Genomic DNA, 21723 nt, shown 5'->3' with positions numbered 1-21723 from the left:
CATTTCAACCTCAAATATGGCTTTTATGAAAATAAGGTTATGAAAAAGTTAAGATAAAGACACGTACTGATATGTCTTCAACTGCAATGAGAACAATTTCTTCTGTTTTAATTTCAAATCTTCCTATAAGGTATTTCCAGTGCTGGGATAAAATGCAGGAGTCCACATGAAAAAGTGGATAGTAATGGAAGTAAAACTGAACAGTCTGTTATCTTTCCATGAATAAAAATTAAAGAGTGGCCTTAATAATGGAAGTAAAATATATTTTTAAAGGTTATTTCTATTTTATTACTCAAAGATATTAAGAATATTAACAAGCTTTAATGCACAGTTTTGAAGTACATATACATTATTGAGCTGATTCACTAGCAGATTGCTAGAAGGCTTTCTGAGGAGAGAAAGTGGGGCTTCCCTACAGCTCCCAGATGTCTCATTTTTAAGGAAAATAGAGCTTCATGATTCCTCACAGGTAGACAGCCATTAAAGGAAACATCAGGAGCCTGCCAGTTTGGTTTTATGTAACACCTCATTAACTAAGTCACCATTTCTCTACCTCAGTTTCTGATTACGTGGTGCAGGAGAGAGTAATAAAACCAAAGGAGGTTAGTTTCCAAAAGAAAAACCCCACTAACTAATGGTTATTACTGATTTTAAACTTAGACAGCAGTAATTTTTCCAGAACCATTTATAGCTTGTTCTATAAGGTAAAATCAAGAGATTAATTCACTTAGATTATCTTTGAGGGTGATTACTCACGGTCTTTTGTTACTGCCTGAGTGTTCCTTTTACTTGCTCATTTGAAAAAAGCAACAAAGAAATTGGTGCAATGGAACAAGAAACTGTCCTACAGTAGATAATCGATATTTCTGCATCTCTGAGGTGGCATCACTTTAAATGAGGAAAATTCCAATTGCCACTTCTTCATTCAAGGTTAATTATAGGAGGCTGATTTCACACTCTCAGGGCCTGACAGGCCAAACGCGGGAAGCCTCAGAGCAACAGACCGTGTATAAAAACCAGATTGTATTTCTTGAAGTTCCTACAAGCATAATAGATGGGCTGTCAAGAGAGACAGCTTGAAAGTAGCCGCACTGACTATACGCGCTGCGGTTCTGATGACCTAGGAAGAAGGAGACCTCACTTCTGTAGCCATAGGCCAATTCTGGCAATAAATGTAACATCAGTGGACAAACAGCATTGCTGGAGGCCAGTTCAAAGTCTTAATTTCCAAGTGCCTGGGCAAGAGAATTAGGGAAGCTCAAATTCATGCTGGGGTAGAAAAATTTTGATTTCCAGTGTCCCTTTATTGCTCTTGAAGGAACAGTGATGTTGATGCGTAATGGCTCTGAAGCCTTACTTGATAAATGCATGATGTATAACCAGCTCAGAAATGTTTGTAATTTATTTAATTTAATATTGGTTTCATTCTTTTTTGATAATAAAGAATGTGTGAACAATCACCTGCTTCTTCTGCTGATTCGAGAGCAGGCTTTCCATGGCAGCTCCTACCCAGTACGAAGCATCTCAGGACAGTTTACGCCATGGGAAGATACGATAAATCATCAAATTCAGTACAAGACAGTTGTAACGGAGGGAACAACAATTTTTCCATCGTGCACCCTGGTGAAATCGGGCAAGAAATAGCATGTTTTGAAAACCAGATGGATTTAAACCATCAGGAGTGGGGCTGGCGCACACCAGGCCACAGCCTTGTGCCCAATTCGGTCCTGTCCCTCGGCTTGGTCCTCACCGGCTCCCCCTGTCCAGCTGTGGCCCCACCGAACCTGGGGGTGGCTATTCCTCACGGGCACCCCTTCCCTCCCCCCCCCCCCCCCCGCCCCAAGCGCCCCATCATTTTGGGAGCAGCACCCTGAGCCCCAGCGGGCTCCAGGTGCAGCCCAAGCCAGGGTGAGGGGACATTCCCCTTATTGCTTGCTAGGGTGTGCCGGGAGCACTTCAGGGGTGCCAGACACCGTTCGCCACGGCTCCTGAACATCCCCGCGAGACAAGAAACGTGAGATTTCACGGAGGGAAAAGAAGACCCACCCGCCGGCCGCCATTTCCCATGTGCGGCGGCGCAGACCTACGACTCCCAGCAGCCCTCGCGGAGAGGGCGGGCTCAAGCCGTCCATTGGCCATCCTCTGGGGCGGGTGCGTGACGATTGGCTCTCGGCCACGCCCATCCGCTCCTCAGCGGGGCGGGGGGCGGTGGCGGCCGAAGTTCGCTAGGGATGGCGGGCGGGTGCGGGCGGCGGCGGGTGGCGGCCTGGGCCGCGGGCCTGGGGCTGTGCGCGGGGCTGCTGGCGCTGCTGGCCGCCGTGCTGCTCCGCGCCTACTTCCTGCGCGCCCCAGCGATCCCGCGGCTGTGGGCCCGGCGGGGCGGCACCGTGGCCTTCAGTGCCGGCGAGAAGCTGGAGCTCAAGGAGGCGCTGCGAGGTGAGGGGGGCCAGCGGGCCGCCCTGGCTAGCCCTGCTCTCCCGGCACACCGGGCTTCCCCGGGGGCCTGCAGCCTGTGTGCCTCCCTCCTCCCCCGGGCCGGGGCTTGTTGCCCCGGCGTGGCGGCTGGGCAGTCCCGAGGTCGCCCTGGGGCCGGGGCGGCCCTCTCCGCAGGAGAGAGGTTGGCATGAAGGGCCGGCCGTGGGACACGGGTGGGAACGGGGCAGTAGTGAAGAAGGACGCTTCCTCAGGTGCTTTCCCCTTGGAGGAAACTTGGTTGTTTATTCTCCTGAAGCCAACTTTCTTCCCGTGTTGATTTTCTTTGGCGTTTTCCTCTCCTACGTGCCAAATGCTCCAGGCACCCCGTGACAGCATTTGCTGGGCATGTCTTTGTCCACTGGATAAATCACTTAGGGTTTTTTTTCCCCATTCTTGCTGGCTGAAATCTTGCATATCACCTCACTGCAGGCAGCCTGTCTGTAACAAGTTGTGGGGTGTGTGTGCTCTCTGACACAGCCTTCTGCAGAAAGACTTCGAGGATATCTAGGTCTCGTGAGAGTTGGCAGTTTGTAGGAAACCACAATCAGGCATGTTGGTCCTTGACTATTCAAGTAGAGGCTGGATTCTGTAAATCTCATACGTTCTTGGTTTGGAAGATTTACTGCCTAGCAAATTCTGTTTACATACTTTTTAATGGGAAAATGCAGGGATACAAGAGATACTTATCTTATATTCTTGAATAACACATGACCTTTAAAAGAATCTCTGACCTCACTTGACAGATGCTCTTAAGAAAGGCAGCTGTGATTGGGCCTAACTTATACCCATATTTTGCATGACAGTGACTCAGTGTTGGGGAGCAGCCTTGCCTGACCCTGTTTAGATGACAGAGCAAACCAGAAGGAGCAACAAAAGACCTTTCTGTTTATATATCTTTAAGGGTTGGAGCACTATGGACGAAGGTGCTGTAACAGTCTTGCAATCACAACCTGACTTATTAATTGAAAAAGAGCCTTGAACTGCCAACTAAGCAGCCTGCTTAGCTGCCAGAGTAGTTTATGACTATGAGAAATAAGTTCACCCTAGCAAAATGCAGCTGCTTCTGAACAGCAGCATTTCTAATAACGTCCTTCAACACTTTAGCATGAAAAACGGAGCTGAAGTATCTTGAGAAATACCTTGGCTGAAACTGGAAGGAAATACTGGTGTGCTCCGTGCATACAGCTCAGCTGAAGTACAGCACTCTTTTTTTGATAGTGGGAGCTCTTACTATACTGTGAAATAGTCTTTAAATCCTGGAATATATTCAGGAAAATAAATATTATTTTTCCCTTTGAATTACAATTCAAGTATTGTTAGACTGATTTCTGTGTCAAATGATTTATATTCTGTATTTCATTAAAGGTGCTATTAAAATCCCAACCGTTTCTGTATCTCCAGAAGACTTGAATACAACTGCCATGGCAGAATTTGGGAATTACATTCAAAAAGGTATTAAAGTTTCATTCTTAGCAATCTCTGCTGCTCGATTTTATTTTCGTGAACAAATTGAAGAGAGTATATATGTTTCTCGAATACAATGAAACAGATTTTTATTTTGTGTTTGCTCAAGAAAGGACTGGCAAAGATGGCATGCATTGGTCACCTCTGCAACAGTGTACTTTGGTGTAGCAGTGGCCAAAGCTAGAACAGAGAAGGTTCAAATGTCCTTTTGCAGTGGTAGTTTTTGGTCCTTAAGATGGTTAAATGACCTTGCAGTTAAATAAAGAAAATAAAAAAGAGGAAGACTGCCCCTGTTTTAGCCCGCTTTTTGGCAGTCCCATTATTGCTACCTGGAAAACAGCTGCAGCACTGGTGAACAACAGTTCCTGGCGTTGCTTAGGAAAGTCTTAAATACAAAGTGAGATGGATTGGTAGAAGTGTGAGAACAAAGCTGCACATCTGCTTCTTGAAGCAAATTTGTTGTGGTCAGTTTTATTTACAGTGCTCTCCTTGAGGCTAAATACATGACTGCTCTATGGAGTATATAATGATGAAATTGGGCATTATTGTTAATTTTTATTTTTCATGTGTTTTTAATTTTTTTCTTAACAGTCTTCCCGGCTGTATTTTCTTCAAAGTTCATTCAACATGAAATTGTTGGGAAATACAGCCATCTCTTTACTGTTCAGGGTTCTAACCCTGAACTGATGCCCTATATGCTGCTTGCACACATGGATGTTGTGCCTGCTCCCCCAGAGGGCTGGGATTTCCCTCCTTTCTCAGCTGCAGAGCATGAAGGTTTCATCTATGGACGAGGAACGCTGGATAACAAAAACTCTGCCATAGTACGTCATCTTGGTAATATCGTTTCAGAGAGATACAAAGCCTGAAGAAGGCAGATTGGAGGAATCTATTCTCTTGAGATTTACTATATTGTCTCTCTTGCCACTCTTTAAATGCAGGATGTTAGTGATAAATTCCTAAGCCCTGCGGTTTTCTCCCAAATTTTCCTAGAGGTAAAGCGGAATGATCTCTTATTACTGAAGAAAGCAGAGTTAAAGCTCTTAGAAGTTACAGAAAAACATATTCACGGATGCAGATGTATTTGCTTAAATGCCATATTTAAATTTTATGTCAAATGCTGTGTTTGAAGTCAGGGATAGACCTTTTACTTTTTCACAGCTGTCATATAGGCATTCAAAGCAAAAGTTGGCCCTTTGAAAAGGCTTGAGTTTCAAAATAAACAATGTCTATTTAATACTACAGTCAAATAACCTTGTATCTTTTATTAACTAGTCTGTGGCAGGGCTGTTGTACTAAGTACATTTGGGAGGAATAAAGTACCAAACAGATTCATCTGTGAAGGATTTCTCATTTGGCAAAAGATTGATGGAAAAATTAGTAAGGAAAATAGTCCTTTGTGACTTGCAGGGATTACTTCCATTGCAGTTCTGTATCCAAATTTAAACAGATGTTTAGCAAACCAGTGTTGCAGATCCTGTGGCTGCTTATTGCAGCATAGGCTGTACTCCTACAAAGTTCCTTCAAGTCCTTTAATCATCAATTTCAAAGCCTTGCAACTTAAAACTTTGCTTTGGTGCTTCCTTCTACTGTGAGCTGTACGATTAACTCCACAAACGGTCAATAAAAATCAACAATTTTGGTGAACAAGGCAATTTCATTTCTCATTCTTCAGATTAAGTTTCTCGTTCTTCTGTTTCTGTCTTCTTAGCACTTTTTGTACAAAACATACTGCTTATTAAAGTCTTTGGATTTGGTAGCTCAAGTCAGAGCCAAACTGTGTGTAGGATAGGCAGTTTAAAGGAACAGTGAATTCCTTGGATAATTATAACTCTGTCGTGCTTCCTGTACAGTTTGTCAGTGACTTCATCAGTAGCAAGAACAAGCCTACACTGTGTTTTGTGTGTGTACACTGACACTGTGTAGCACACCAAGTCTTAAGCATTATTGATCAAAAATATTGCAGTGTGTTTTCCAGAGAATATGAATATCATCAGTAGGAGTTGCAGAAATAAAAGCTCAACTGTGAACAGGACAAAGTCTTCTTAAGGGCTGTGAATGCATTGTATTTCTTTTACATTGCATTGCGTTCTTTTACATTTATTCTCTTTACTAACACACAAGAATAGTACTATATAATCTTTTTTTTCCCTTCAGGCTATTCTGCAGGCTCTAGAATTTTTGCTGAGAAGAAATTACAGACCTCGCAGATCTTTCTATGTTGGCATTGGACATGATGAAGAGGTATTTTCTTTCATTTCATCAAAACAACTAGCTGTTTGCATTGTTCATGTATGTAACAAGGCTTAATTTTTAAACATTGTTTAGCTGGAAAGTCTTTCCTGTTTTTCGTGGTTATGTGAGATACTGTGTAAGGCACGTGGTCGTAGTTACATATTGATTGTTTGGCTTTAAGTGACATTGACAAAGGGTTTGGTGTGATGAGCAAAGAGAAGAGAACACAGTAGAGTGTTATTTCAAATTCTTTTCTGCGTGGAAGGTGCAGCAGGAGTCGCATTTTGGACTATATATAGTACATGAAAAGCTGGCTTAAGATTTACATGGTTGTTCCGAGTGATCAGTAGATGGTACAAAGAGACAGATGAGGTGGTTTTATTTATTCATTTTCAAAATATGAAGGCAAAGAATTGTTAGTGGTTAAAATTAGTACCCCTTTAACATGACTAGTTAATCTGTGGAGTTTATAGCTCTGACATACCATTGTGTGCAAGAACTTGTAGGATTCAAAGCAACACTCAGTGACTCATGAATGGGAGCATCCCTCAGTGTGGATATAAATTCATCTGCTACTGGGCCATTAACAATCTCCAATGAATTTTCCTAGGAAGAATCTTATATTGACAGGTTGGTCTAGAGCTGTTCGTTAGTGGATTTCTTGCATACTTTGCATTGTAGCACTGGTCACTGTCAACAGCAAGATGTTTTCCAGTATTCTTACAAATGGCATGGCTTAATCTGACCAGTTGCTCTCCCTGGGTTCTCACAGGTGTCTGGTTGGAAGGGAGCAGTGAAGATTGCAGCTCTGTTGGAAGCTAGAGGAGTGAAACTCTCCTTCTTACTAGATGAGGGAAGTGCAATACTAGATGGCATCATTGCGGGAGTGAAGAAGCCGGTAGCTGTGTAAGTTAAAGAGAATATAATTCACTGTGATGGAAGTGATCCATTTTCTATAATTAATTTGTGAGAAATGACCTTACTAATGTCAATAAAATATGTTTTCAAGGCATGTGGCAGTGCTGATGTTGCTAAAGCTACAGCAGTGGCATGAAGTGCAAGCAAAGGACCTCCAGAGTTGCTTGCTGTCCATCACAGCTGTGCTGACAAAAGCAGAATGTTCCACTTAAGCTAGTGCCAGGAAGTTAATTGTATGCTGTAGAGTCTGCTCACCAGAGAAGCAGTCAAAAACATGAGTCTTCCAAACACTTAAAGATTGTGTTAAGGATTTGTTATTGCTGCTGCTCTGTTGTTTTTTATGATACTAAAAATATGCAGAGTTGTTCTTTTCACCTGTAGTCTGTGCACGTGTGTTTGGAGTTGCATTAATCATATATTTATTTATTATTGACCAGAATTGCTATCACAGAAAAGGGTTCGATAACACTGAACTTCACTGTGGAAAAAGAGCCAGGACATTCATCCTTTCCTCCTAAGGAGACAAGTATTGGCATTCTTGCAGCAGCGATGTCCAGGTGAGAGCTTCCCTGTTGTCTAATGTCAAAGACAGTCAAGCAGACTCCTAAGTCGCTGATGCGTGACTTTCTTTTTTAACATTTGTATATAGAGTATTTTGCAAATTCCCCTTACATGTTTGAAATTGAAGTTTGAAGCTCACTTTGAAGGGCAGAAATGCAGTCCCCAGCAAAGGGACAATTGCCAAATGTCTGGAGTGTTTTTTCACTTCAACTGTTCTAGTGTCAGCTGATTCCTTGAAACCAAGACAATCGATGCATCGTGATGTCTGTCATAATTTACTCTATAGCGATAGAGATTGCTTTGTTTGGGTTGCAGAGTTTCTCTGCAATTTATTCTTGCGCATATCTGCTACCTCTAGCTGGTAATTATCCAGGCCAGTAAACGTGGTGTAAAGTCAGAATGTGACTGGGTAAATCATCTCATTACATGTGTAGATATCAAATTGGCTAATAAATATATATTTTAGAAAAACGTCATATGTACAGATATGATGGAATTTGGTGTGATATTTTTGTAGTTTTCTATGGGTTCTTTATAAGAGTCAGGCTTTTGGATTTTTTTCAGCTGTTCTTGAAAGAAAATCTTTGCATGTGACTGGAATGCTCAGAAATCTGTCACGGAGCTGTGCTCACAGATTTACTTACCAGGAGAGGAAAGTGTGATTGCATCTCGAATACATGGATATATTTCACAAATCAAATTCCTGTCAACTGTCTGGAGCAATAATAGCCAGATATTTTTTAAATTTCAAATGTTGATTTGCTTTGCCGTAGACTGGAGCAGAATCCCTTGCGCAATCTGTTTGGCCATGGGCCAGAACTCATGACTATGGAGCACCTTGCACCAGAGGTGAGGAAAGAACTGTAATTTCCTTCTCAGAATCTCATATTAATAAGTAAAGAGTAACCCAGCATATGAATTTAGGGCATAGTTACGTAGTTCTTGGAAAGGAGAAGACTCAAGCTGGCCTTTCTCCCAGAGAATTCTTTCTGCTGGAATTATTTCAACCATAGCCAAGTGACTACACCGTCTTCTTCAAAACTAGAAACTTTCTGATCTGTGGTTTTATTTCTTCTACTTAGTTCAGGTTTCCTCTCAATCTCATCATGAGCAATCTTTGGCTGTTTTCACCTATTGTCAGCAGGTAAGAAAATATATCCTACATGACCATTCCCAGCCTCTCACCCTTAAAAGACCACTAGCCATTTCTAGTCTTATAGTTTAGGCAATGTCAGTGCTTTACCGTTCGTAATCACATTGTTAATTGAATAGGCCATCATTCAGCTTATTGCCTATGTAATTGTGGTGCTTATGTTTTATTGATATATTTTTCTTTTTTGTAAGAGTTCTTGCCTGGAAACCTTCCACCAACGCCTTGATTCGAACTACAACAGCAGTCACAATGTTTAACGCGGGAATCAAGGTAGCTTCATTTTTGATTTTTCTCATGTAGTACAATGAGACAATAAGGACATTTGGTTTCCACCTGTTTATATCCAGTTGTAAGATCAGTACCAGCCCTGGTCTTGGACCCTATGTGGTGTCACCGCCAGTCTCATTTTTACTTTAGATGTGACTTGGATTTAGCTACAGTTGAAAATCGCTTCCTTTCAGAAGTGTCTGATTGCTGTTACAGAAAGATCTCTGTAAACCACTTCTAAGATTGTTTACATTTCAGGATGGACAAGAAAGAGTGTTTTCTGTGTAATCATACAAAGTATCAACGACAGTATTTGAAACCATTAGATGTTGTAAACACTTCCCTAGCCCAGATGGGGTCTTGTGTCTATGAGCACAGGTCTGGCATTTACCTTCAATTGAGGAGGGTTAGTGTGCACCTTGGACTGAGAAATAACAGGTTCTGGCTGATACAGCCAGATCTTGCCCTGATAAGGAGGTGTAGCTATCCAAAAATAGTGTAGCCCTGGAAAATAAACAGGCTGTTTGGTGTGTCCCTGAAAAAATTTGTTACTGGAAAGCATTGCTGTACAAGAAAAAAAGATACAGTGGCTGAACAGTGACACTGAGTGGCCAGGAGAGAAGTGACACCCTGGTTTCTTGCTTTTATTTTTTTTTTAAGACTACGCCTTTTTTGTTTAACAAAATTATAAATATTGATTCTGTAGAAAAGAAGAGTTATGTGTCTTCAGTAAGATGATTTGTTAAGAAATTTTCATGTCTTGTGCTTGGGGAAAAGTAATATGACAATGAGGTAAAAATATTGCTTAAAAAACCCAACATAAACTTTCAGAATTTCTCAGTACAAAGTTACTGAAGGGAGAAGGCTTACCTCAAGAGGAAAACTTCTATATAACAGCTGACTTCATTTTTGTTGAATTGATGAACATTTCCTTGTGTAGTTATCTGCATTATAGATGAGATTTACGGTATTTTAACACAAAGTGCAGAAAGAGATATCACACTTAGTGGAAACAGTGAAGCATTACTCTTGAGGCCTGGAGTTGTTTGAGCAGTTTCTGAGTTTGCCATTGGCATTTCAGTCAGTTTTTACCTTCCTTTTAAGTTTTGGCCTTTCCTTTTTTCTAGGTAAATGTCATCCCATCTTCGGCAAAAGCAACTGTGAACTTCCGGATCCACTCTGCAGAGAAGGCCACTGAGGTATGTACTGTACCCAGGCATGAGGCTGTTCTCCATCCCTTTATGAGCAGAGCGGCACTTGGCCGTTTGTGGCAGCAGATCTGTTCTATAAGTATACACTTTTTATCTCTTTCTGTATTCATACAAGCAGTAGAAGGGGAGGGTTTGGGAATTGCTCATGTATGGAGACTGTCAGAAACACAGCTTATCTAATGTCTTTTCTCCTCCTTTGAGATGTATTGCAAAGTGCATTGTTTACTATGGCTTCTGAATGTGGGGCAGAGCAAGAGGCAGACCAAACTTGGAAGCATACCTTGCAGCTCATCAAGCAGATTGCAGAAGTCTTTTTGTGCCAAGGAGCACATGAATCATATGTGATTATGGAAAGCAAGTGTTAAGGTTGGTGACCTGTGAAAATATGGCAGTCTTGCACACTTCAGTAGGTATGACACGCCTCTCCAGCCAAGGACAGCTGTGAAACATTGTCAGTAAATAGTATCTTCCCTTCCCAAGCCTTTGCTGAAAGTTCATCTCTCTGGAAGCTTTTTCTGGATTATTTACTTGGATGACTGACCTAACTATCAAGTAGCAGCAGGTTGAGTACCTGCCTTTCAGGACTGAAGCACTTCAGGAATACCTTAAGACAGTGATGTGCATCTGATTGCACTGGGGTTAAAAAAATTAGCTTAGGTCTCAGCCGTCCACTGAGTAGAGGAAGAGAGACTGCCATGCATTTTCAGTCCTAACTATGCATCTGTATTTGCAGCCACATTTGGCAGTTTGCAGACAAATGTTTTCTGGAAAATGGAACATCTGCTGACACCTAGAAGGGATGCTCTCTCATTTCTCTTGCTTATTTAATCTCTTTGTTTTACCCATAGGTGCTAGAGACAGTTAGAAACACCGTTGCTGATGACAGAGTGAAGATTGATGTAGTAGACGCGTTTGACCCACTCCCCATCAGTCCTTGGGATGACCAGACATTTGGAGTCCATATTTTTCAAAGAACCATTCTGGATACTTTCCCAGATGTTGACAGTGTAGTCCCAGGTAACAGCAAACACATGGTGATTATTGTTTCCTCTCCAGCTTCTGCCCTGCATTTCTCTCCCCTGTCCCCCAATATTGACCTGTTTCAATTTTCTGTGTACTTCTCCACCCCAGCTGTTAACTACTGGAAACAGCTGTTTTTTCCTCTTTTTATTCCATTCCCTCTTTATGTTTTAAAAGTTTTAAGTTGTTTTTTAGTAGTGGAAGTAAAAAAGCAAACAGGAAACTGACAGAAACAATGAGCCTTGCATTTGACTCTCTGCACATACAAAAGAATCTCTTCAGGGAAGAAAGGAATTGTGGGGGAGAGTAGGAGGTCTTCTTGCTTTAGCTCTTCTTTTATTGTTTTCATAGCTGGCAAAGCCATTCCTGCTTTTCTGTATTGTTCCTTATGATCCCAGCCCCTTCCCTTTCTCACAGCTCCTTCCTAGTTCTGTACTGTTTGTTGGACTGCAGTTTGAAGCTTAAACTTTTGTGGAGGCTGAGTATCATGGCTGTTCTTAGAATGATTGAATTGTATGTTCAGCTCCTCCTGTTTGTGAAGGAGAGAATGTTCTTCCAGGACGTACCAATAAACTGTTTCCAGTGTTTTTACTTTTGGTATAGCTCGGGGATGTGTAGAACTGTTATCAGATCCCTTTCCTTTCTCCTGGGAAAAGTGTCAGTCATTAAATTACTGCTCTCATGCAAAGTAAACCTGAGGTTTGTTTTCCAGGGACATGTATTGGAAACACAGACAGCAGGCATTTCACTAACGTCACAAATGCCATTTATCGATTTAACCCACTGCTCTTGAAATCAGATGATCTTCCCAGGTACTGTGTTCTGTCTGCATGTGGGCAGCTGTTTGGGGTGGGGACTAGTGAAAGAGAAAATCGATATGTGTTAGGCAGAAGAAGGAAACCCAGCCTTGTATACCTTGGCGTGGTGTGCCTCACATTCTGTTAGGCCACCCACTTCCTGCAGGTTTGGGTGCTGCACAAATAGGGGATGATAATTACACTGAGAAAGTGTTAGCCCTTACTCTTCTTTACTTCAAATGCAGGCAAGACCTCGTTTAGGTGTCCCACTCAGTAGGACAACAATGCTGTGAAGCTGACTGGATCCTTTAAATAGTGCAGCAGTGTGAAAGGTGTTTGGTAGTTGGCCTTGTTTCAGAGAGAGATCCGTATATTTGGGCACATGCCACTCTGAATTTATTTGCTCCTTAAAGCTGGAAGTTAGGTTTCCTGGACTAAAGGCATAACAGAGAACATCATCATGCAAGGGATTGATTGCTTGTTTAGTATGTACTAGATTTGACATTTTATTGAGGTGCAGATGATACAGGAGTAGAGTGTTCTCATAGCTGTACAGGACAGTGACATGAATAGCCAAGAAATGGGCAGAGAGATGGAATACTGTTTTTTCTTTTCCACATACACCGTGGACTTAGTTGTGTGCTCTAAGCATTAGAATAAGTAAATTTGGTTGGCCTGAGGAACAGGCATTGCACTTACAGTGCAGTATTTGGTATACATTGCTGTATTTTTATGTTGTTCATTGCTTTATGAAGCGAACAGGCAAGTGCTGGGTATATGCAGGTGGTTCACAAATGCACACTGGAATGAAAAACATTCTTCTTTTTCTCCCAGGATCCATGGGTTGAATGAGAGAATCTCGGTTGAGAATTACGAAAAACAGGTCGAGTTCCTCTTCCAGCTGATTAAGAACTGTGATACTGACAAGCTCCCGGAGCCTCACGCAAACTCCCACGAGCTGTGAGAAACACACCTGAGAAGAGCAGCTACTCAGGTGGACTCTGGGATGGCAGGGGTCTGGGCCATGAGATCCAGTTGTATGTTATGTATTGAGCTATGCCTGGAATTTGGGTTTTGTGTATTGTGGTTTACATACAGGTGGAAAAACTGCTGGTTGCTGCTTTAGGCAAATGTAGGGTTTGTTGGAAAGTGATAAGAACCTGGACAAAACACAACAAATAACCCTGATTTCTGTTCCTCCCTGGTCTGACACACAGCCATTAGTCTGATGGTATTAATTTTTTCAGCGCTTTCTTTAAGCATCTGAAATTGGTAATCACTTAAAAAATCTGAGCTATAATCAGCAGTCACTGAGCTATCAGTAAAAGAGGTGAATTTTCCTATGTGTGCTTTTGACACACTTGTTTTATACAGTTAATTGATTTTCCACAAATGATGTGTCACATGAAAGGTTTGTGACATGGTGTAGGTTTTATGTAATTGGTAGACACTAAGAGTTTGTTGCACTGCTGCTTGGTATGGACTTCTTCCATGGACTTGGTCTCAACCAGCATCAACGGTGCTCTTGACCAGTGTCAGTGTTAACTTGATCGTGCTAAGTTCTCCCATGCATGCACTGATTTCTGACTGTTTTAAAATACTGAGCCCCAGAAGTTTTAGCTACATTGCTTTAACTGTTGTTCCCCTGATCTCAGAGGTGCTGAAAACTTTTCTTCCTGTCTTTTCAGTGACTTTTTTTTTTTCTCTCTCTCACTCTGGTATGGCCCAGAGTATGTTGTGCAGCTGGCTGTCAGAATAAGGAATCGCAGCTTTAAATAAACTAAATCAGTGTCGTCTGCTCATATATATTCTCTTTTCACTGAATTGGCTTCTGTAGCGTATGTTTCTATTTTGCTCCTCTGAGAACTTGGTTGTGAAAGATGGTGAAGCCCTTCAGTTTCTTCCAGTTCAGTGGAAGCAGAGAGTCTTTGTGCCTTCACTGCCTATGCAAGCAGTTTTCACTCCAGCACTTCTGTTGATTCAGCTCTTTGGGAATCCTAGTGTGGATAAGCCATTGATGTTGACTGTATTTCATCTTGCACTTCTTGCACTAGCATGGCTATCTTTGTCAGCCCTAAAGGGTTAAGCATTCTCTTTAGTTGGAGTTACCATTATTAATTAAACAAAGAAAGAATTAAAAACTAGACATTAGCCAAAGTAAAGACTGGGTAAAAAGTGCTTTGTTATACTGATATGCAGACTCTGTGTTGCAGGTACTAGTTCAATTCCTCCTGTTGCACTGTTGCGGAGATGTGTGTGTCTTTTTCAGAGTTTGAATTGTACACTGGAATGGGTGGTTGTTCTGCTCTAAATTCATATTGTAAAATGTACTGGAATGTACAGGAAATACCCTGAAACATATCCTGAAAAACAATGATGGAACTGGGATTCCTATTCTTTTTGTTCACCATTCTCTATTTATTTGCAGTCTGATCTTATCAAAATGGCCAATGGGCTAAAACTGTATCAATCTACTAAATAATTGAAACCAGATCGGCATTTTTATCTAATAAAACAAGGAATGCAGATTCTTTTCTGATAAGTATTTAGTCTTTTTATGTAACTGTATAATTGCAATGAAGTCATTTCCACACCTGATTCTACACTAGAGCAAGTCATAAAGTTTCCATCAAAACAAATCCACATATTTTCCAGCCTGCTTTAATCTTTGCACCCTCCCTGGTGTGCCCCTTTCTATACAAAATGAGCTAACTCTGTTTATGCATTATTAGGTAGTAAATAGCTTGCATCTTTTACGGTTTATTGCGTTTTGTCTATGCCCCCTAATGTCATTGATTTGTTTAGCCACGTGTCTATGGCTCTTTTGTGAAGGTTCCTCTTGCAAACTCCCGTTGCAGACACAGCAAAAGTGATGTGTCAGGGTACAGCACATCATAAAATACATCCCCAGGAGTGGGAGGTAGAGGAAAGCTGTTTGTTTGTTTGTTTGTTTGTTTTCTCTGACAAGTCTGTGTAAAGACAACTGAGACTAAAGCCTTCAATTTGACTATGGCAGTATGCGGTCAATATAATTTAACATCTTCAGTAATGACCTGGGTGATGGGACACTGGGAGGACTGATTGACTCACTTGATGGTTGTGATGCCTTTCAGAGGAACCTCAATAAGCTGGAGAAATGGGAAAACAGGACTCTCGTGAAGTTCAGCAAAGGAAAATGCGAAGTCCTGCTCCTGGGAAGGAATAACCCCGTGCTGGAGACAGGCTGGAAAGCAGTTTTGCAGAGAAGGACATGGGGGTCCTGGTGGACAGGTTGAACAAGAGCCAGTAGTGTGCTCTGGAGGCAAAGGAGGCCAACAGCATCCTGGGGGTGAAGATTAGACGATGTCCTGAGGTGCCTTCCAATCTCAACTATTCTGTGATTCTGTTGTAGGGCACAGGTTGCAAAAATCCAAACTTGGCTCACGCTGTTGTGCAGTGAAGGCTGTGTTGTGGTGTGGAAGGAGGGATTTGTTGCCTGTTGTAATAGAAAATGGGTCCTAAAGACATAAAGCATGCTTTATGTTTTGTAATTTCCTGTCGCCAACCGAAAGTCTCTGTGTTTTGGTGAGGATTGTTTCTTTAGAGGATGTTCATCTGAAGATTTGTTTTGCTGCTGAAGGAAAAGTGAAGGGCAAACGGCACTGGGAAGGCAGGGTTGTTTTTGGCAGGTACTGTGCAAATGTGTGCCATGAAGTTCTGCTAATGCAGCTTGTTGCAGAGTCTCATTAAGTGCTGCTCATCAGCCAGTGCTGAAATCATGCAGTGCCTCTGCATTGAGTAAATATTCAACAGAGCTTTACTGCAACCCGAAGCCACTAAACTGAAGTGCTTGAAACAGACCTATCTTGCAGGATCCAATGGCGAAAAAGCATGTTCCCCACCTCTGCCCATTATTTCCAGTCACTTCTGATAATCATCTGTGCTTTTTTATGTGCAGCTGCTTTGGCCTTCGTCTTCTCAAGTCTCCATATTTTATCATGTTAGCTGCCATGTCATGCTTATCTGGCACAATTCTGAAGGGTTGCTCAATGATTTGGTATCTGCACGCCTCTCCTGACAGAACAGCTTGCTTTCCACCCCATTTTACTACTACCATGATACATTTTCAGAGAATGTCTCTCATCTTGAGTGGTATTTGAAATCTTAGTGTCATCACGTAAATGATAGTGTCAGGATGATGCACTGGCCTTTTCTGCTAAGATTATATACAACTTTGCATTGTATGAGCAGTTACTTGATAATGCCAAGGACATAATGAAAAGAGAGATTAATAGCTCTGTGAGCTATTCTTTTTTTTTTTTTTTATGAGTCACCGTGCTTTAAGTATGTAGAGCAATTACCTCTGATTCATCAGAGAAGGCAAAGCCTGATTTTTCTGCTCTGAAGACACATAACTTGGTGTCATACCTAATGGGGTTTTGAGCGCTGTTTGTATTAGTCCAGTTCCAGTGTGTTAACATGTTCCTGTATTACATCCATCGCAACTTCCTATTTTCCCCTTCTTTATAGCTAAGTCTACGAAGCTGCCATTCTTCTGACAACAGTTACTCAAAAGTAAGATGTCTGTAGTTGTCCAGCCACAGCAGCCTGCTAGCTAGCAGACCAGCTGATTTAGGGTCATGTGGGCCTGCTACACGATGGACAAAGGATCACATTCCACACCTGCATTTTCTAAAGAAAGCTCTGTTGCTGGCCTCTATTTAAAAGGACTTTGTTTATTTTCAGCCCCAAGTGACCATGGAGAGTTCAGGCAGGAGGATAATGCAGGAACGAGGTGTTTACAAAGTTGTTTCCTCCAGCCTTGAATTGACACTTGCATTCGACACTTGCATTCTTGGCCCCTCTTTTGCCATTTTGTTTGGTGTTTCATGGAGCTGGTGAATCCATTTTCTCAAGCAGGTGCTCTGAAAGCTTCCCCACTCAGCTCAGCCCATGCTGCCGAGCCCTGGTCTTATCAGTGTCATAGAGCAAGACTGATGAATTTGGAGGCCGCTCAGTTATAGTTTGTGGTATCCTTTGCCATTATATGGAAGGAATCCTCACCTGTAGCTCAGCCTGTGACCCTAAATCCTCACCTTAAGCTGTCTTCGGTACTGCCTGCTGCTGCCAGGTTGAACCCTGCACGGATTCTTGCCAGTGCATCCAGTCCTCATTCGCAGCTCCTATGCAGAGCTTGTTAGCAATCTGAAACTTTTACAGACACGTTTGTCATTTTGATCTACAAATTCGGGCTCTTGCAATAACCCTTTAAAGAAACTGTGCTGCCATGACCTGTGAGGTGTCTAGTAGGGCTTTGGTAGTTGCATGCCAGCATCTCTCAGTGCCCGTAGAAAAGCCTAGAGGCGTGCAGAAGTGCTGCCCAGGGAATAATTTTCCTTAAGTGAACAACACAGTGAAGGCTGTGTGTCATCTGAGTTGCCGTGCGGGGGGCTTGGCTCTGCTTTCCGGTTCCACAGCTTCCCAGGGTGGCAGGGGCGGCAGAGATAAAGAGCTCAGCATGGTGGGGAAGGGAGTGACCTGCTTCACTCAGTAGAGATGGCTCTGGCTGATTTAAGAGCTGTGATGGTGGGCCCCAGAGGAAGCTGCAGTCAGTTCTCAGCAGGAAGGAAAATGACCACATGGAAGGGTGGTTAATGCAGGGGGTAGAGGACAAAGGGTAAATGCGTTTTGTCACTGACAGATTTACCTATGAGTTGGTCACCCCCTGGGCAGCGGGGTATGAAAAGCAACATGCAAGTCATGTAGCATATTCCAGGGGGCTTTTCACACATCTTTTAATTTATACTTTTAATCCGACACAATTGTATGGTTTATTGTAGCCTTGTAAATACTCGGATCACTTGAACACTGTGCCTGATCTTGCACTAGAAAGGCAACCACATGGAGGGGCCCAGCTGCAGTTCAGTTATTTAACCAAGTAACCAAAAAACTCCTTCTAGTTCATGGCAGTAGTCCTCTGCTCAGTGACTGTGCTGACTGTGTATCAATGCTGAGGCTTTTTACGTGCTCTCTCTGTCCAGTATCCACAGGTACAACAGGTTATTTTCATGTTTGGTGAAGTTGATTAGAGAAAGGCAGCAGTGGATTACCATCACAGATTGATCCAATGGCCAGAGTAAGGGATATGAATTCCTCTAGAAAGCCCATAGGAGGAAACCTGAATTATTTTTTTTCCAGATTCTAAATATTTTGGCAGTACTGCAGCCACTACATCTTGCATGTGCGTATCTAAACTGCGTTTAAACTTACTAGCTCACCTGCTCATCTTTGTCTAGCTTCAGCAGAGCTCTGAGTTCGGACCACCTGACGAGCTGTATGAGTACTCAGGAAGAATAATTATTATTTGCCATGGAGCATTGTTTCTACAGTACTGCCTAGTTGTGTATAGACATCAGAAAAGGTTAATCCAATGTCCTCTTTGGGATTTTGGGGAGTGAGAGGGTCTTCATGGAGTAGGAAATAGGGAGGAGTTAAGAGATGATTTTCATTTATAGTTTTTTAATATCAGTCTCTGTTCTGATCAGCCTTTTGGTGTTAGTGCATTCTTCACCCTAATTCTGAATATAAATGAATTCGCAGCTTATATCCAGAACAAAGCAGAAATATGAGGCATGTCCTCAGTCCGTCCGTGACAGGTGTCCGTGCTATCGCTGGGTCATCAGCTGCCGACACAGGAACCGCTGGCCTTGTGGAACGCAGGAAGCGAGGACCTTCCAGCTCCACTCTGCCAGATGCTCTCACGTGGCAGAAAGCCCCAGGGATGTACCTGACTGGGTCTACTGGGGTTGACCTGTGTTTGTCGCGGCAGGCGCAGCACGTGGATGACACATGAACGCAGTTAGGAGCGGTCATCATTTGGAGCTTGGAAAAAGGATGGTGATGGTTTTGTTTGCTTCCAGGTTGGTAAAACAGAACTTCCTCCCAGATCAGGACCAGATTAGGGTCAACTGCTGACATTGTTGCCTGCCCTCATGAACTGCTTTTGCTCTGGCCTGACATCTGGAGGAGTAAGTCATTATCCATAACCTATTCAGTCTTTATGTTTTTCTGTTGAGAATCCTGGTTACAAGAAATTAAAAATTAGGTTTCCTCAGAATCCTTGGTCAAAAGCATCTGGGACTCCATTCAGATCAGCCTTTAGATGGGACAGACGGCAGTGGAGCTAGAACAGGGAGCAAAGGATTTGACAGGACACTGTCAAATTCTGTGTTAGGTGGGGTTTTTGTGTGACTTTGGCCAAACCCTGCTTTATCTTGCTGGATTCTTCTGTGAAAAGGGGAGAATCCTCCTATACACATTGTGGCATCCTTGGCCATTGCTGAGTGCTTGCCCAGAGCTGGACAGGTTGGTAGTGCTAAAGTCACATGGCTGCTGTAAAACACACGGGCACGACATTCCATGATCTAGTGTAGCTCAACAGTAAACTCTTTACTTTCCAAGCATTTTGTTGCCTTTGGTACCTGCCACCCTGCAATTGGAAACCCATTTCCTGCCCTTTCATCCTCTGCCTTTCTGATCTCTGCGCGTCAGTGTCACTGGTGGGGATTTTATCTATTTCTGTTTTCTTGTCTCAGGCAGCTTTTGTCTCTGCGCTTCCACTTCCTGACCGTGCAGCTGGCCGGACTGTTCATCAACAAGGTCACATTTTGGTGTGCGTTGTTTTTAGGGCGGTGGGGGAAGAATGGTTGCGCTGGGGGAGATACAGATTTTCCAAGCCAGGAAGGAAAGATGAAGGCGGAAAGAGAGCCTTACAGACCAGGTTTATTTGGACAAAGGAAAAGGGTGACTAAGGTTGGAGGCAGGATTTGGAACTCCACTGCCAGCTTGAGTGTGGAACTGTGCTACGACTTTAGTTAAGACATCATCTCTGTGTCTGTCAAGTTTTCCCTGCTGTCTCTTTGCCCATGTCACAGCAGCGGGTCCTGAGAATTAGTTGAATGACTGCAGATGCTCATCCTCCCTTGAAATACTGTGTTCAAGCAGACTGTGTGGCTGCGGTTAGGTTCAGAGCCCAGTGCACTTTGTGAGTCACTTTGTCACTGTGAAAGCGGTGCTCTGCTCACCTGCTCCAGAAATTCGGCTTGCTTAGAAGAGACACATTTGCAAAGGTTTTTGAGCCTGAGGAGTTTAGAAGACCTAAGTGGGTTTATCCAAGCGATCTTCGTGCTGCTTTATGTAGCTATATATCCTGCTCTGCTTCAAGTGTGCTTTTCTTCCAAAGCAACATGTATTTCAGTAAAGAAAATCCAATTTTAAGGTGAGCAGAAAGAAATGAAGTAGCGCAGCCCACAACTTTAAAGGGGTCTCGATCACAATGGATTTCTTGCTGCCATTGACCATGACTAACTTCATTTCCTTATTTTAAGAAATGAAGTCACCGGCTGTAGTCACACTTGACTCGGTGTATCCGTGGGGGAACGCGGTTCCTGTGCTACCCGCCCTCTTCCCCCGGCACGCACCCCTGCGTCCCAGCCGCCAGCATTGGCTCGAGAGCTGTCTCCAAGGCATGGAGCTGGGGATCACGTCATTGCTCCGGGTAATAACTTGCTGTTGACTGTTTCCTGGGAGGAAAGGAAAGGCAGGAAGGAAAAACAACAACTGGTCAAAAGTTCCACTCATGCAAAAAATAAAAAAATAAAAAGGGGAATTAAAAGGAAAAGATGAATCAGAGAGCTGGTTTCATTCAAGAATAGAGTTCTGCAGAGCAATGAGGCACTGACCTCTGTAGCAGGATTTTCTGCTTTTTACGGGTGTGTTTGTTGTGGGACAGTTTGGTGTAAGCAAATGCAGAGCGAGTACATGACGATTTTCTTTGCTGAACTGTGTCAGTGAAGCCCCTGCGCTTGGTGCCCAGAGCTGACAGCCAGCGCCCGCCCCTGCCACCGCCTTGGTGCTGCGGGGCCTCGATCCGAAATGCGGGGCAGCGTGCCCCAGCTGGGCTTAATTAATAACTCAGGGAGTTTCAGTGGTGATTGCTATTTCACGCTCATTTTAAGCGGACCCGGTTCCATGTGGGCTCTGCTGCACGTGACCCGCAGGCCACGCCCCCGCGCCGTCAAGGGGCGGGGTCTCCCGCCTGACCCGCCGCTGCGTGGGCAGTGTGCTGCTTGTAGGAGTGGGGCGTGGCCAAGCGTGACGCCACGGCCGGTCGGCCAATGGGTGCGCCGCGCGGCGCGCTGGGGCAGGGCCACCATTGGCGGGCGGTGATGTCAGGGCGGCGCAGGGCAGCCCGCGGAGCGGAGCGCGGCGGGTGCGTGGCGGTGAGATACCCGCGGCACCGGGCGGGCGGCGGCGCTGGGTGGGGGAGAACGGGGACGGGGCAGCGGCAGCGGGGGGCTGCGGCGATACCGTGTCGCAGGGAAGGGACAGCTCGGTCTGTCCGGCGGCGGGGGCGGCTCCGCTCCGCTCGGGGCAGCACTTCCCCCGGGGCCGCTGTCCCCGCCGGCGGGGCCGGGCCTCGGCCGGAGCCGCTCGAGAGGTGGTGGTTTGCGGGGCTGAGGGGCTCTGCGGCAGCTGGAGAGGGCCTCCTCCGGCTCCGCGCTGGGCTGACGCCGTTGTGCCGGGTGGTTCCGTGCGGGGCTTTGGCCTCCGGGCAGCGTGCCCGTGTCCTGCGGCAGCCGCC

General features: G+C 44.0%; 1 protein-coding gene across 1 annotated transcript; it reads left to right on the top strand.

Annotated features, from left to right (window-relative positions):
- Nucleotides 1-2231: 2231 nt before the first annotated feature.
- Nucleotides 2232-13197, top strand: PM20D1 (peptidase M20 domain containing 1; the record flags this gene model as incomplete). The annotated part of the gene is made up of 13 exons (XM_082494708.1): nucleotides 2232-2436; nucleotides 3841-3927; nucleotides 4531-4763; nucleotides 6097-6183; nucleotides 6947-7080; nucleotides 7530-7649; nucleotides 8427-8502; nucleotides 8736-8797; nucleotides 8998-9076; nucleotides 10201-10272; nucleotides 11133-11301; nucleotides 12017-12116; nucleotides 12936-13197. The coding sequence occupies 13 exons, from the start codon at nucleotides 2232-2234 to the stop codon at nucleotides 13063-13065; spliced, it is 1554 nt and encodes a 517-aa protein (XP_082350834.1). The 3' UTR covers nucleotides 13066-13197.
- Between the last annotated feature and the right edge of the window lie 8526 nt (nucleotides 13198-21723).

The sequence above is a fragment of the Vanellus vanellus genome, assembly GCF_965231255.1.
Source record: "Vanellus vanellus genome assembly, chromosome: 23".
Classification (NCBI taxonomy): domain Eukaryota; kingdom Metazoa; phylum Chordata; class Aves; order Charadriiformes; family Charadriidae; genus Vanellus; species Vanellus vanellus.
Note: the sequence above shows the minus strand (reverse complement) of the source record. Positions and strands in the feature narration are given on the sequence as shown.